The sequence below is a fragment of the Urocampus carinirostris genome, chromosome 18, assembly GCF_059441175.1.
Source record: "Urocampus carinirostris isolate Australia breed hairy pipefish chromosome 18, RoL_Ucar_1.0, whole genome shotgun sequence".
NCBI lineage: Eukaryota > Metazoa > Chordata > Actinopteri > Syngnathiformes > Syngnathidae > Urocampus > Urocampus carinirostris.
The window spans coordinates 2,612,301-2,628,859 of record NC_142366.1 but is presented as its reverse complement, the minus strand read 5'-3'; the positions used below and the strand labels follow the sequence as shown (position 1 = coordinate 2,628,859).

General features: G+C 40.8%; 1 protein-coding gene across 1 annotated transcript in view; it reads right to left on the bottom strand.

Annotated features, from left to right (window-relative positions):
- LOC148348016 (sodium channel protein type 5 subunit alpha-like) overlaps positions 1-16,294 on the bottom strand; it is a 191,580-nt gene extending 175,286 nt beyond the window's left edge. Inside the window, exons 1-2 of the mRNA XM_088322381.1 lie at positions 16,210-16,294; positions 13,691-13,819 (exon numbers count right to left, since the gene is read on the bottom strand). Coding sequence (XP_088178507.1) covers positions 13,691-13,819; positions 16,210-16,280 — 200 coding nt within the window. The 5' untranslated portion in view covers positions 16,281-16,294. The remainder of the gene's footprint in view (positions 1-13,690; positions 13,820-16,209) is intronic.
- Between the last annotated feature and the right edge of the window lie 265 nt (positions 16,295-16,559).

The window sequence follows — 16,559 nt, the reverse complement described above, 5'->3', positions numbered from 1 at the left end:
TTGATAATTATTCTTAAGCAATAATTAAGAGAGAAGAATGAGTTTATTTGTGACACATTTGTTTTCTCTTTTGATCGATTTGTTTTACAGGAATCCAACAAAATAATTTCTAATTAATGGGTTTCAAAAAGCGAAAATCAAAACAAGTTTTTTTTAATCAAGCTGTCTGGCTAGCTTTTTAGCTTTGTAGCTAGATATCCTCCTACATTTTTATTTGTTTAGCAAACTATCAAGCCAGCTTTTTACATTTTTTGCACTCTATCTAGCTCACATTTTACCTTTTTTCTGCTATAAGAAATAGGTTAAATTTTGAATGATGACAGGACTGCTAGCTGCATGGCCTTCTGGGCTTGTGATTGCTAACAATGCTAACAGCCTTTTAGGAGAGATATATTTCTTCTGCTCAATGACAGATTGATTGAATTAGTGTGGCGGGGTTAGAGTTAGGGGTTGGGGTCCGATAGGGGCGGGACTTAGGGGCAGATTTGTAGAATTGAATTTTGTAAGACCCTGGTGGGTGTACAGTGTATGGCATGCTCCCCTGGAAGAACATTTGCATGCTTCGATCTATTGCATTTTTTTAGCAAAATCCAAAAGCCAGGTATATGATGAATGTGAGAACACGGGTTTAATGCAAAAAAAGAAATCTGCTCGACATCTAAATACACTAAATAACTAATGTTGTTCTGATGTTGATACTGTACTACTTTAAGATATTGTATCAGCAAGTAAATAGTATAAATCACCAATAAGAATTTTGAATTTGATTCAATGGGCAAAAATAAATACCAAAAAAATACAATCCATCTTAAAAATGTTGTCAACTGATTGAATAATATACGTGGCATCTATTTTCTGAAATATTTTCAATGGGGCTGATAAATGTGACATCAAAGGTTTTAATCCAACCTGTAAAAGAAGCACAAGAGAAAAAAAGAGCTGCAGTTTTAAAAATGATTTTGCCAAAGCCAGGCCTAGCCACTCACAAAGAGACTGGAGCTGTATTTTTTTCTCTTTTTGTGTCTCTTTTGCTCTCTTTGTCTCTCACGCTTTCTGTTTTTCTTTAACTGTCTTATTTTCTCTCCTTTTCACTCTTTCTCTTTTTCTCCCTTTCTTTTCCTGTCTTTTCTGTTTCTCTCTCTCTCTCTCTCTCTCTCTCCTCTACTCTACTCTACTCTAAAAAGGCCGCTAAAAAAAGTGCAACACTAGTTCAAAATTAACCATTAACCGTGAAAACTGAGGGATATTTTTTGACACAAACCATTTATTGTATCACTAAAGGGAAAAAAAGAGGCTCGGTACAATGGCAAACGTGACTCAGTGGGAGGGTCTTAGGGCATCAGTCAGTCTATGTCTATGTGTATGTGTCCAGAGGGGTGTGTCTATTTACTGAGCATCACTCTGCTTTTAATAAAGCTGGAGGTGACGTTTCAGGGGCACAGTGATTGTGTATGTGATTGTGTTCATGACCGTACACGTGGTCGTGTATGTGACTGTGTATATGTGTGTCCGTGTGCGCTAATATGTGACTTATGTGTCCCTGTACCACTAAAGATCCATTTGACTGCAGGATGGCCCGCAGGTCAAGGACCTGACTTTGTGTGCCAGTGTGTTATTCTTTGTGTGCGCACAAAATATTGTGTGTTTCAGATCAGATGATGATATCATGAAATAATATCCCACTATGAAACCCACCATGGTTGTGTCCCTTCTCTACCTCTTCATAATGTGCACAAGGCACTGAAAAGCTTAGCCTTAATCAGGCGACGGTATTGATTAGAAATATTTTAAGGATTTATGTTCCTCATTAGAAAACATTTAGATTTTCTATAGAAATATTAGCACGACTTGGTCGTGTCTCCTCTCTTACTCTTCATAAAGTGTGCAAGGCACTTGAGAGCCTGTTAGAAAGATTTTAAGAATTTATGTCCCTCATACAAATATATTTTGATTTTCTGTAAAAGTAATGGCAGAACTTGGTTGTGTCTCCTTTCTACCGCTTTGGAATGTGTGCAAGCCATTGGAGAGCTTGGGCATAATCAGTTGACAGAATTGGTTGGAAAAATTCTTATCATTTATGTCTTCATTAGAAAATATTTTTTTCGGGATGTCGAAAAACATCCGGACATTGCTATAAGTCAGAATTTGTATTGTGCACCATTTTCAGAGTACAGAACGGTACTGTAGTGCTTCTTTCTGCCGCTACCGCAGTGTGGCTCTGTGAGAGGTCACCCAGCATCCACCTCCTAAACCTCCTGCTCGCTGCCATCAACAAACAACAGCTTGCACACCCCGACAGAGCTTTTCATTATCACTGGCAACTTTAATAAGGCATGCTGCAGGACTGTTTTCATCAAACTTGCTGGGAGGTATTTGAACACCATGACCTCCAGAAATTCACTGACACTGTTTTATCCCACATTCGATACTGCACGGATAAAGTCACAGTAAATAAAAAAAAAAATCAAGGTCTACCCAAACCAAAAACCCTGGATGTCCAGCGAAGTGTGCACCCTCCTCAAACACCGCAACACCGCCTTCAGGTCTGGAGACAAGGCTCTTTACAGTGTGGCCAGGGCTGACCTGAAGAGAGGCATTAAGAAAGCATAGGCAGCCTACACGAGGAGGATCGAGCACCTTTTCTCTGGAAATGACCCGAGGAGGATGTGGCAGGGTCTTCAACACATCACTAACTTCAGAGGCCATAACCTAGCAACTGTTGAGGCTGATGCTTCACTAGCTGCGGACCTTAGGGCCTGGTCACACAGCCGTTTGCGGCTGAATCACGGCCAGAAATTTCTGCCTGTGAGGCGGACGCTATTGGACGCTTTGGTGTTGAAGGCTGAGATACAGCAGTGCTTAACACGCGGTCGGAAATTCACGCGCGGTTGGCAGCGCGAAAAAGTTTTGAGCTGCTCAAAACTTTGAGCACGTGTTAACCGCGGGCGGCACACGAGGTAATGACGCGGAACGACGTGCTCTGGCCGCGGCCAGGGCGTGGTTACACATGGGTAGGACGGGAAATTTCAGCGGGTAATCGTGGGTGGAGCATGGTAATAGCATGTTCTGCGCCTGTATCGCTGTGTTATTACGTGAAATTAGCGTGTTACGCGTGTGACGGTAGGAGTCGGATTTGGGCACAACACCGGCTCGGGAGCTTTTATATCCGTGGTCCACACGAGAAAATGACGCGTAAATGACGCGATGAGGAAGCGGAACAGTCGCCGGCGTCTGTTTTGCGGGCATACCACCGATGAACAGCGGGTTGGCCAATTTTGCGCATTTTCCATCGCGGGCAACCACGGGCAAAAAAAAAACGCAAAATTTTACCCGCGATACAGACGCAAACGGCTGTGTAACCGGGCCCTTAATCAGTTCTTTGGGCGGCAGTATCTCAGGAGGTAGAGCGAATGTTTTAGGATTAAGGGATACCAGTTCGAATCCCGGCTTGTCCGTGTTACATGTCGAAGTGTCCTTGGGTAGGACACTGAACCCTAAATACCCCCAAGAAGCAGGTTAGCGCCTTACATGGCTGCACAGATCACGGCCGCTATTGGGAAATGTGAAGCACAATGTAAAGCGCTTTGGGAAGTCATTGACTTGAAAAGCGCTATATAGATGCAGATCATTTCATTTCATTTCTTTGCGCGCTTTGAAGCTGGAAGGCCACAAACAGCCACATCACACCCACCAACAACCAGCAGCAACACACTCACATTTCAGGAGCATGAAGTTAGGCGTGTGCTGAAAACTATAAACCCAAGGAAGGCAGCTGGCCCGGATGGAGTACCAGGCAGGATACTCAGGGACTGTTCCGATCCACTGGCTGGGGTCTTCACCACCATCTTCAACCAGTCCCTGTCACAGGCGACCGTCCTACCCTGCCTAAAAACCTCCACCATCATTCCCATCCCCAAAAAGTCAGCAGTGGAAAGCCTCAACGACTACAGGCCTGTCGCTCTTACGCCTGTGGTCATGAAGTGCTTCGAGAGGTTAGTGTCCCAGTACATCAAAAACTCCCTGCCACTCACACTGGACCCTCATCAGTTTGCCTACAGGGCAAACCGCTCCACCGACGACGCCATAAACACAGCACTTCACACCGTGCTGAAACACCTGGACCACTGGGGGAGCTACGTCAGAATGCTCTTTCTGGACTTCAGCTCAGCCTTCAACACCATTATTCCGGAGATCTTGGTGGAGAAACTCTCACACCTAGGACTCTCTCCCTCCATCTGCCACTGGATAATGGACTTCCTCTCAAACCGCCCACAGTCCATGAAACTCGGTAACCACGTCCCTCCCACCCTAACACTGAGCACTGGCTCCCCCCAAGAATATGTACTGAGCCCCCTGCTATTCACCCACTACACCTCCGACTGCTCATCGAACCACCTCACAAACACAATCATTACGTTCGCCGACGATACCACCTTGATCGGCCTCATCTCTGAAGGGGACGAGGCGGCGTACAGGGATGAGGTGGAGTCACTGTCAACGTGGTGTTCGAAAAACCACCTCATACTGAACACCACAAAAACAAAAGAACTGACACTGGACTTCAGAAGGAATGGCAGGAATCAAGCACCACTCATCATAAAAGGAGACTGTGTAGAGAGTCCACTCTTTCAAATTTCTGGGTGTGCATATCTCCGACGACCTCTCCTGGTCTGCAAACACCAGAGCGGAGGTAGGGAAGGCCCAGCAGCGACAACATTTCCTGAGAGTGCTCAGGAAAAATCATCTAAAACAGCAGCTGCAGGTGTCCTTTTAGAAAGCCACAGTGGAGAGCATTCTAACATACTGCATTACGGTGTAGTATGCTGGGTGCACAGCAGCAGATAGGAAAACGCTCCAGAGGGTCATCAAAACAGCCCAGAAAATCGTCGGTTGCTCTCCGCCCAGTCTAGAGGACATTGCCTGCTCTTGCTACCTCAGCAGAGCAGAAAACATCATCAAGGACTTTTCTCACCATCTCTTTGACCTGCTGCCTTCCGGCAAGCGCTACAGGTCACACAAAACAAAAACAAACAGACTCAGAGACAGTTTCTTCCCCAGAGCCATTACCACCCTAAACACACACCGCACAAAAAACTGAAAACTTTTGCAAACACACTACCTCATACGAACGTAAATTGGTACTTATGTGTATGTTTCTTGCACAATGTTGACTGCACTTAGTTTACTGCTCACTTTGCACAATGTTGACTATTACTTTTTTGGACTATGTTGACTATTTTTGTGTGAGCCCTGTGGTGAGGGGCCCTCTCCTTGTGAGAGGTAAGAGAATTCTCCTACCATGGTCCGCTGTGTGTCGTAAGAGGCAACTAAAGTGGAGGGAGCGAGGCGACTGGGGATCCTCTCCTCTCTATCTCTACTCCCTAAGAGACAGCAAGGCAAAGATAGGGGGGCGGGAGACCGAAAGGTTCCGCAAACCCTAGTTATAGGGTCATTAAATGTGAGAGGATTTGGAAGTAAAGCGACTGAGTGGAAGAAAGAGGAGATCGGAAGGATGATGACTAAAAGGAAGGTTGATGTGTTAGCCTTGAGTGAAACAAAGATGAAAGAAAAGGGTGAATTACAGCTTGGAGGTATGTATGGTAGAAGGTCTGGAGTTACGGGTGGACATGCTAGAGAAGGAGTGGCTGTGCTTGTGAGTGAGAAAGCAAAGGAAAAACTGGTGGAGTGGAAAGAGATATCTTCCAGGTTGATGTGGGTAAGGTTGAAGTAGGGTGTAGAAGTATGGATGTTTATAAGTGCATATGGACCTGGTTCAGAAAGAGGCACTGAGGAGAGAGAGGAGTTCTGGAAGGACTTGTCCGAATGTGTGGCAAGTGCGAAAGAAGGGTGGAAAGTGGTAATACTAGGTGACCTGAATGCTAGAGTGGGTGATGAAACGGTTGAAAATGTGATTGGTAGATATGGAGTACCAGGAAGAAATGAGAGTAGGAAGAAATTGATTGAGTTATGTGTGGAAAATGAGTTGGTGATTGGAAATACATTGTTTCAAAAGAGGGACGTGAATAAGTGTACCTTTGTCAGAGTGGATAGTGGCAAGATGGTGGTCAGAGCACTGATGGATTATGCAGTGGTTAAGAAAGGGATGTTAAGTAGATTATTGGATGTGCATGTTTACAGGGGTGAAATGAGTGGTATGTCTGATCATTTTTATGTGGAAGGAAAACTGAGAACAGATGGATCGTGGAGGGCTAGTTATAAGAAGAGTGTGAGGTAAGAGGTGAAAATGTCAGAGTTGAATAAGGCAGAAAAGGAAAGAGAGTTTATAGAGAGGATAAGGGAAGAGTATGAATAAGTTAGTAGAAGAGAAATTGAGAGTGTGGAAATTGTGGTTTAAAGAGGCAGTGTTGAGGAGTGCAAAAAAAGTTGGTCGAGGTATTAGGAAAGGAAGTGAATGGTGGAATGATGAGGTATCAGAGGCTGTGACAGAAAAGAGACGTGCCTTTGAGGAGTGGCTGCAAGATAAAAGTGGCGATGCGTATGAAAGATATAAAGTGAAGAAAAGGTTGGTAAAAGCGGAAGTGGAAGCAGTGAAAAGGAAAGCAAATGATGAATGGTGTCGAAAGATAGGAGTGAACTTTGAGGAAAGGAGAAAAGTGTTCTGGAAAGAAGTGAAAAGAGTAAGAAACAGTGAGTCTGGAAAGGAAGAGAAAGTGAATGATAAGGATGGTAGATTGCTGGTTAGCGGTAGTGCAGTCAGGACGAGATGGGCAGAGTATTTTGAGAAGTTGTTAAATGTGGAGGATGGGAGAGAAGTGAGAGTCGAGGCGATCGATGGTATGGAGAGAATGCCCGTGTTGGGTTATTTAAATGTGAAGCCTGTGGAAACATGGGAGGTGCAAGAGGCAGTGAAAGAAATGAAAGGGGGGAAGGCACATGGGTTGGATGGTTGTACTGGTGAATGCCTGAAAAAAGGTGGCACAGCTATGATTGACTGGTTAGTACGGTTGTTGAATGTATGCTTTTTAAGTGGTGTGGTTCCTGTTGATTGGTGTAGTGCATGTGTGGTGCCATTGTATAAGGGTAAAGGTGATAAGTATGATTGTAGCAATTCGAGAGGTATCAGTTTGTTGTCTGTGCCGGGTAAGCTGTATGGAAGAGTGTTGATTAAGAGAGTGAGAGAAAGAACGAATGAGGTGGTGATGGAGGAGCAGAGTGGTTTCAGGAAAGGAAGAGGATGTGTGGATCAGGTGTTGATAGAGAGGCATTGTGGCAAGTGATGGTGATATATGGAGTGGGTGGAAAATTGTTGAAGGATTGAAGAGTTTTTATATGAACAGCAGAGCATGTGTAAGAGTAGGGAGTGAGACAAGTGAGTGGTTCCCTGTGTTGACTGGTGTGCGACAGGGTTGTGTGATGTCACCATGGCTGTTTAATGTGTACATGGATGGTGTGGTGAGAGAGGTGAATGCAAGAGTATTTGGCAGAGGTGTAGACATAATGGACTACAGTGGAAGAGTGTAGCAGGTAAGTCAGTTGTTGTTTGCAGATGACACAGCGCTTGCGGCTGATTCTGAGGAAACATTGAGAGGGTTGGTAACGGAGTTTGGAAGAGTATGTCATAGGCGTAAGTTATGTGTCAATGTTGGGAAGAGTAAGGTGATGACGTGTTCACGTGATGGAGTGGGCATGGCGTCAGAAATAAGGTTGCATGGACAGGTGCTGGAAGAAGTTGAAAGCTTTAGGTACTTGGGTTGTGATGTGGCTGCAGTCGGTGGAATAGAGTGCGAGGTATTGCACAGAGTGAATCAAGGAAGCAAGGTTTTGGGTGCTCTGAGGAGTGTAATGAACAAGAAGAGTATGAGTATGGATGTTAAGAGGGGACTGTATGAGAGTGTGATTGTGCCGACTGTGTTGTATGGTGCAGAGACTTGGAGCCTGAACGCAGATTTAAGAAGGAAGTTGAATGTTTTTTAGATGAAGTGTTTGAGGACTATGTTAGGAGTGACAAGCGTGTTGATAAGAGAGTACTCGGTTGGTTTGGACACATGGAGAGGAAGGATGAGGAGCGAATGCTGAAGAAGATCTACAGAGCAGAAGTCAATGGAAGGAGACCAAGAGGAAGGCCGCGATTGACGTGGATGGCTGGTGTTATGAGTGCACTGCAGGAAAGAGGTCTAAATATAATGGAAGCTAGAGCTCTTGTTGGTGATAGAAAGGAGTGGAGAGGTGTTGTGAAAGGATAGTGAGATTGTGGACGCGTTCTTAAGGATGGGCTGGGCACCCGTATGATGCGGCAGGGGTAAACCAGTGAAAGCTGTCGGGCCCTGCTGTTGAACAAAAGAGTGTGTTGTGTCACCCTGACCCGAGTGACATGGGCGCTTTCTGGTGTCCCATTTCATCTGGAGGGATGAATGCATGACCAACTTGGGTGCCGAGGTGCCTAACTTGTTTGGGTGTTTGGGCAATTGGGTTGGCCGTGGTCCAAAAATGTTTGTGTGTTTTTTTTGCTATTTATTTCCCTTTTACTTTCTTTGTTATTGTATGTGTGTGTCTTGCTGTCAGTCACCCCTCTTGAAGGATATGATCAAGGTAGATAGAAAGATAGATAGATAGATAGATAGATAGATAGATAGATAGATAGATAGATAGATAGATAGATAGATAGATAGATAGATAGATAGATAGATAGATAACTAATTTGCACCAAATGCATATTACACAAACCTTTACGATACCAACTGAATGTAACATCCTACAGGACGTCATTTCTTTGTGTAAATATTGTGTAAATTATAACTATAACCGTATCCTCCTTGTTTTATAACAAATCTGTTACTTATCTTCTTGGTTTCTTTACCTCACTGTGAATGTGTGAAACTGGAGTGTCATGCCCAATTTCGTTGTCACAATATGTTAACCCGTTTTGTAACAATTACAATAAAGGTATATTTTATTCTATTTTATTCTATTCTATACTGTATCTCCGGGGCTAAAAATCTTGACATTTTTAATGTTTAATATCTTGTGTATCCATTCAATATGGTTGGTGTAAAGAGGCGAGCCGTTCCTTTTGAAATAAAAGTGAAATAAGAAAGCTTGATGCGGTTGAGAAAATGGTTGGATTGCTTTTTTTCGGCCACTCTTTACCACGGTGGAGGAAGTCGCCTAACTCTTGAAGCTCATATTCAAAAAGTAAGATAAACTTAATTTATCTTTATAGAGCATATTATTTTATTGAATGTTTATTTTTTAGTACAAAACAATACAGGTTACTTATACAAGGATTAAACATACTTATATAAACCTTAAACATACATTCCATACAAAATATAGCACTGGAGTAACTTACAAACGATCGTCCGGAACGTATCTTGTTCGTAAGTAGGGCAGCGTCTGTATTGGAATTTTATACAGAAATCTTATGTGTGAGTTTGAGACCAGATGACGATATCATGAAATGAGATCCCACAATGGAGTGTCATTAAAAAAAAGGAAGTGAGGTTCATTAATTCCACATTTTTGTGAACTTTTGTCGTGAAGACATATCAAAGTAATTTTTGTCATTTTGCCCAGGTACCTGACTTGATTTTTTCTCAGAGTGAATGTATTGATTTATGTCAGTCTCTTTAGGGGATGAATGGTAACATATAGTATAAGAAGCGGAAGATGTCCTGTTTTAATGGCAGCTTCGTCCTTTGAGAGTGTCCGTTTTTCCCACAAGTGGACCACGGAGGGAAGTCAAGGGGGTAGCACGGAACCACGGGGCACCTTCATTCAGACGCTCCCATTTATAAAACGACAGCGCTAAATCCGTGTTGAGCATGGGAGGTGGAGTATCGATCTGATCATTTGATTGCCATCGTTTATCTTTTGCGGGTCACGTGCCTGCCGGGTCCCCAGGTAGCTCAGACTCTCTTGTCCGACTGATGGTAGCCTCATCATTAAGCGAAGCAAAGGTTAGAGATTTTCCATCACTCATCAATTACTGTAGTTGGATTGCAGTGTTCCTCTTCTTTCTCGGGTTTATGCTAGAACATGACCAATTAAAAATACAGTGCAGAGAAAAAGTATTGCCCCCCCCAAGAACTTTGTGTGATTTTGCCACATTTAAGCCTATTTTACTCAAAGGTAAAATAGTTGAATATATTTTTTTAAGAATCAATAACATTTGCGACACAATTTTAAAGTTGAACCAAATCATTCCAACATTTTACATTATATTTACAACAGCAAAAACGAAAAAGTAGGTGTTGCAAAAATATTGGTCCCTGTTCTTTCACCTCAGCCAACTGACTTTCCCTAATGACCTCTGAATGATCCAATGTTGACCTATATGACTACCAATGACAAACACGAATAAGTCTTTGTTTAAATGCACCTTCTTTGTTATGGGCTCATAGGTTTGTGAAAGCAGACACTAGTAAATAGGCAGCATTAAGAAGACCGAAAAACACACCAGGCAAAAATTCAAAGCAGGAATGGGATACAAGAAGATTTTAAAACATTTTCTCCCAGAACACTGTGCAAGCAATAATATCGAAAAAGAGAGACTATAAAAAAATCAGATAAGCAACCAAGAGTCCCATGATCACTTTGGATTACCCGCAGGCATACACAGCGGAGGTGGGACATAAGACAACTATTCGTCGTACTCTCCATAAATCTGCCCTTTATGGAAGAGTGGTAAGAAGAAAGCCCATTATGAAAAAAAAAAAAAAACTTAAAAGACATGGCCTTTGTTGGCCCGTTTGGCATTTGCAAGACACCACTAGGGAGACCCAAATAAAACGTGGAACAAAGCAGACCAAAATTAAACTTTTTTGGGGTTGAGGGCAAACCGTTTCATTTGGTAAGAGAAACACTTCACATCACACTGAATACACCACCCCCATTGTATAACAAGGAAGTAGCAGCATCATGCTCTGGGGTTTCTTTTTCTTCATCAAGGTCTAGGAAGATGTTCAGAGTTGACTGGAAGTTGGATGGAGCCAAAACCTTATTCTAACCCTAGCCCTAATCCTATTTTGGAACCATAAAATAATTTTAAACCCCTTACCCTAGCTGTAACCCAAGCCCTAACCCTGATTCAAGCGATAACCCCAGCTCTAGACCTATTTTAGAACCCTTTATTCAATTTATAACACTCTCAAACCCTCGATCCTAAGCCTAAACTCCAACTGTAACCCTAGCCCAAATTCTATTTCAGATTCCCCAATTCAGTTTAATATGCTAATAAGTATTCTAAACCTTAGTTTTTAACTCTAGCTCTAATACTATTTTGGAATTCTAAAATAAGCTTAAACCCCTCATTTGAAGCCATGGCCCTATACAGTATCTAACCCTAGCTACAGTATAACCATAGCCCTAACATTGTTTTCAAATGATAACCTTAGCTCTAAACCTATTTTGGAACCCTACAATATGTTTAGAACCCTAATATAGATCTGGAACCCTAGTTCCAAAGCCTAAACCTAACTCCAGCTGTAAACCTAGCCCCAACCCTATGTCAGAGCCCTCAGTTTATTAGCCTAATAAGGAGCCTAAACTTTAGTTTCTAACCCTAGCCTCAATCCTATTTTGGAACCATAAAATATGTTTAAAACCCTTCCTTCAAGCCCAAACCATAGCTCCTAACTATAGGTCCAACACCTAACCTAAGGAACATGGGCAAATTTTTTACGCATAAAAACATAAAAATCCAAGCATTTTCAAGGATTTCAAACATCCTACAAACCCTGAGTACAGGATTGTAAGACCATGGCAACATTTGTTAAGCAGCAAACAAAATAATACATTAATAATAATATAATTAATTACTAATTAATTAAACATTTTTAAAAATCAATAATTAATAATCTAATTATAAGCATGCCTTCTACCCACTCCTCCTTCTGTGCTATTTTTTGTTACCTTCTTTTATGTGATTTATTTTGTTCTACTTTTGGTGTAGCTCGAAATACACCGTAAAAGAAGAAATATGGTTTGTTATTTTTATTTATCATCATTATTGTTATTAGTATTTCCCTATTTTCTTGTAAAATGGACCTATGTATATACAGTATGTCTATTCATAAGGTGTTTGTTATAAGTAAATACACCGGAGATCTAACTGTGCGAAAAAATTATTAAGGAATTGGAAGGGCTAGGATGAAATAAGCATATGCTTCTTCCTTTCTCTAGGGACATGTTATGTTAACACTGTTTTGTTTTTCTCATGTCCAAAATAAAGTTTGATTCATCCATTTATTCATGCATTCATTTCATTAATTCATTCATTCAAAAATAACACTATGAGCTCGCAGTGAGCAATAGCCTGCAGCAAAATCGTTAATATGAGTGGTTAGAAAAGAAGAGTGTGGAAAAAAAAGTTAAAGATGACAATGGTGTTTTATGTGAATTACGTGTTTTACACCATTAGGAGTTGCTAAAAATACACAGTTGAGCTTTAAAAGAAATGTGTATAATGTGAACTATTTACATTCGACAAGCTATGACATAAATTAATACAAATTTCCCCTTTAAAGTCAACATTTAAAACTCAAAACGTAAAATTCGACTTTTATTTTAGCTTAAACTTGGAATAGTTGTAATAATTGTATTCCACTAAAATAGTCTTTTTACTTGATTGTGAAATTGAGGTACAGTGGTGCCTCATTTTGTGAACGACCCATCTTACAAATGTTTTGGTTGTCACGATTGCCCATTGCCCTCACCTGTGCCCGCTCGTTTGGCGTCAGCTGCTACTCGTTGCCTGATTGGCTCCCCTGCTATTTAAACTCAGTACTCCATTCACTCCTTGTCAGTCCGTCAATGAACCTCTGCACTTGCAAGGCATGCATTTTGACTTTGTTCAGTATCTTGCTCGTGTATCCAGTATCCGGTATCGATCCTGTCTGTCCCGTATCTTGCTCGTGTATCCAGTATCTGGTATCGATCCTGTCTGTCCCGTCCTGTCCGGTATCCTGCTCGTGTATCCAGTATCCTGTATCGATCCCTATTTGTTACTAATTAAAGCAAAGGTCACCACGTTTGATGTGAATTTCTAAAAACGCAACTTAGCTAGATGGCTTTGCTAAATAGCTAAGAAGGTAGCTTGATAGTAAGCTAAAAGACCAAAAAGCCAACCAAATAGCTAGATGGAAAGCTAAAAAAAAAGCTAGAAAGCAAGCTAGGGGAGGCCAAAATTTACCTTGTTAAAAAATGATAAAATGTTAGCTAGATAGCATGCAACAAAATGTAAAAAGTGACCAGTATCATCCACCCTCGCCCACCCCACTCTAGCAGCAGGTACAAAGATAATTTGTATGATGGACAACACACACCACAAACCAGTCAGCTGTCACCGTGAGCACCAATGAGAATTATTGTTACTATATTAGATATTCTTATTATTTAGAATACTGAAAATGTATGGAGAAAGCATAAATGATGATGATGATGATGATGACAGTAAAAATAGTGATGGTGATGAGTATGCTGATGATAATAATGTTGATGATGATGATAATGAAGTGACTGTGCATCCACAGAACCTATTTGAATATGCATATTCATGAAAATTATTAAGGAATTAGAAGGGGTAGGATGAAATAAGCATATGCTTATTAATATTCTTTTTCATACATGTCACGTTAACATTGTTTTAGTTTTTTGACTTGTTTATTTTTTTTTTCTTATTGTCGGAATAAATTTTCATTCAGTTATTCATTCATTCATGCATTCAACTTACGCCATGACAATGACGCTGAAGTCCAGCCAGTTCCAGGGATCTCTCAGGAAGGTGAAAGGTCCTATGCAGAAGCCCCTCGCCAAGATCTTGATCAGGGACTCAAAGGTATAGATGCCGGTGAATGTGTACCTGGAGGCCAAGGAGAATCATGGAAAAAACAGTGACTCCCAAACTAAGGCCCCAACATAGGAATAGTAAAGATATACAACAGACTTCTAGGTTACAACATCCCTGGCTTACGATGTTTTTACGTTACAATGTGAAATACAATGGGGGTTTTTTTTGGCCCCTGGTAACGGCATTTCCCCACCATTCAACATTAAAAACAAACTCCTTTGCCTTGTAAAAATACTTACAAGATTCACATTTTGAAATGTGTCCCTGCGTATGACGGGGAAAGTGCTGGTTTTGTTAAGGTCTGGCGTGTCTCTGTCCACAAGAGGGCGCCAGGTGTGTCCAATCACTCCACACCTGTCGCGAACACTTTTTCACTGTCAATATTACCACCACCTATGTCATTCTGATTTGTGAGGTTTGTTTTTTGTTTCTGGTAGTTTAAGTGTTGTTTTTGACTGTTTGTCACTTTGTTGATGTGTTTATAATTATATGCCATCGGTTTTAGAGCACCTTGCTACTGCAAAATCACAACTGGTTTGATATTAGCTTAAGACAAGGCTTCATTGAGCTGCAGATAAGGTATTGGCTAAATCCTCCCACAATGCTCCATTTGTCTCTTTTGTCGATTCGGTACCTCACTTAACAAGCTGAAATTTGTCCCAATACCTGCAGTAATGCTTGAAGGAGAAGATGATAACAATGGAAAAGAAGGTACCCGCTAATGAATATAGCTGTAACCAATCAATGTTTAGCATGATATGAATAAGGTGGCTATGATGTCTTCTAAGGGCATGATTATCCTTACAAGTAGAAGTTTTAAAATCGGTTTTAATTTAAATCCACCGTCTTCTCCCCCTTCTGCATCCACCCAGTAACTTCACTGTACCATATCAAGTAACATAACACCAAATTAAATTAAATTTAATTTTTCCTCTACATGTATATATTACTTACTGTATACTATTTTGTTATTTTAATGTTTTTACCTTTGGTACCGGGGGTTTAGAATGCATGTGGTGATTACCATAGGTTTTGCACACAAGACATATGACAAATTCAGACCAAAATAATGTAGTGTCCCGGTGGTCTGCTGTATAATTGGAACTGGATCCTAATCAAGCATATTCTCCTACGTTCATCCAGACGTACTTTATACTGAAACTAATGCCTTAACGCTGATTAAAAACCGTCGGCCACATCTCAAAGGTCCACTTGAAATTCTGATTAGAAGTATGGTGATTAGGGCGTACAGTACAGGATAAAATGGTACCAGGGTACTTTTCAATAGAGGAACAATTTTTAAACCGTATATGTAGTTTCTTTAAATATCTCTCTGGATCAAAATAACTGGAGAAACACACTATATGGCAGGGGTCTCCAACCTTTTTCAAGCTGAGAGCTAATTTTTGTTATGAATAAGCGCAAAGGGCACCCTGTGCATTTTTAAAAATAGCATCTGAGCTAGATGTCTTACTAAATATCTAAAAAGGTAGCTTTATAGTTAGCTAGAATGGAAGCAGGATAGCTTAGTAAAAGAGTAAAAAAAACTTTGAAAGTAAGAAACAAAGCTAGATAGCTAGCTATAAAGGAGGCCAAAATTTAGCACAATAACAAACAAAACAAAAAAAATCATAGCTAGATATAGGGCAAAAATGTAAAGCTAGCTAGCCAAATAGATAAAAAAGTAGTAAGATAGGTAGCTACAAAGCTAAAAAGGTGGCCAGATAGCTAGCAAGTTAGCTAGAAAGGTAAACAGCCAAAGAAATAAAAAGGCGCTAGATAGCTTGCTAAAAACAACTAAATAGCCAGATAGTAAGCTAAATAAGCTAGATAGCTTGAAAGGATAAAATTTAGCTTGATAATTACCAAAAAAAATCAAATGGCTAGATAGCATGCAAAAAAAACGTAAAACGCTAGATAGCTTGCTATATAGCTAAAAATGTAGGAAGACAGCTAGCTACAAAGCTAAAATCTATTCCACATTTTGGCTTATTCGCTTAATATAAAACCCATAAATTGGAATTTAGTTTGTTGTTCTTCCTGGAAAATGAGTCAATAAAAAGATGAATAACTTAAATGTGTTTAATACATGAATAGATTCTTATTCTATTATTTTATTTAATTGCTTAAAAATTCTTATCAATACCAGAATAGATTTTATTTCTCCATGAACTGGAATTTAATTGAATTTCTAAAATACCAACTTATAATGCTATCACTGAGTTGTTACTATGTTATTACCAGGTTAATCATTAAAATAGGGTTTAACAAATGAAAATATAATTTTACAATAAAATCACCAAAGTTTCAGAGCGGGTCCACGGGCACCTCAACTCTCCTGAGGGGGCACCACGTTGGAGACCCCTGCCCCAAGGGTTCACATTAAAGTGGCAGGTACTCACTCGACATATTTGGCCCAAGTGGCGGGTTCGGACATGGCCATGAAGCAGCAGTTGGTCAGGATGGTGCACATGATGAACAAACTGAACAAGGTGACATTTTTAAGGAAATAATAGTACCATGCCCATGAATTAGGGTTAAACCAAGTCAAGTCATGTTCATTTGTATAGCCCTTAATGGCAAGACTACAATTATAACTGTGACTAATATAACTTAATTGAAGCATATAAATACTGAAAAGAAGGGGAATTACTGAGCCCTGAGGAACGCCACAGGTAACAGAGGCTTAGAGTAGAAGCAATATCTTAAGCCCAACCCAATCCCAGCTCTAAATTCGGGCCAGAACGGGCAT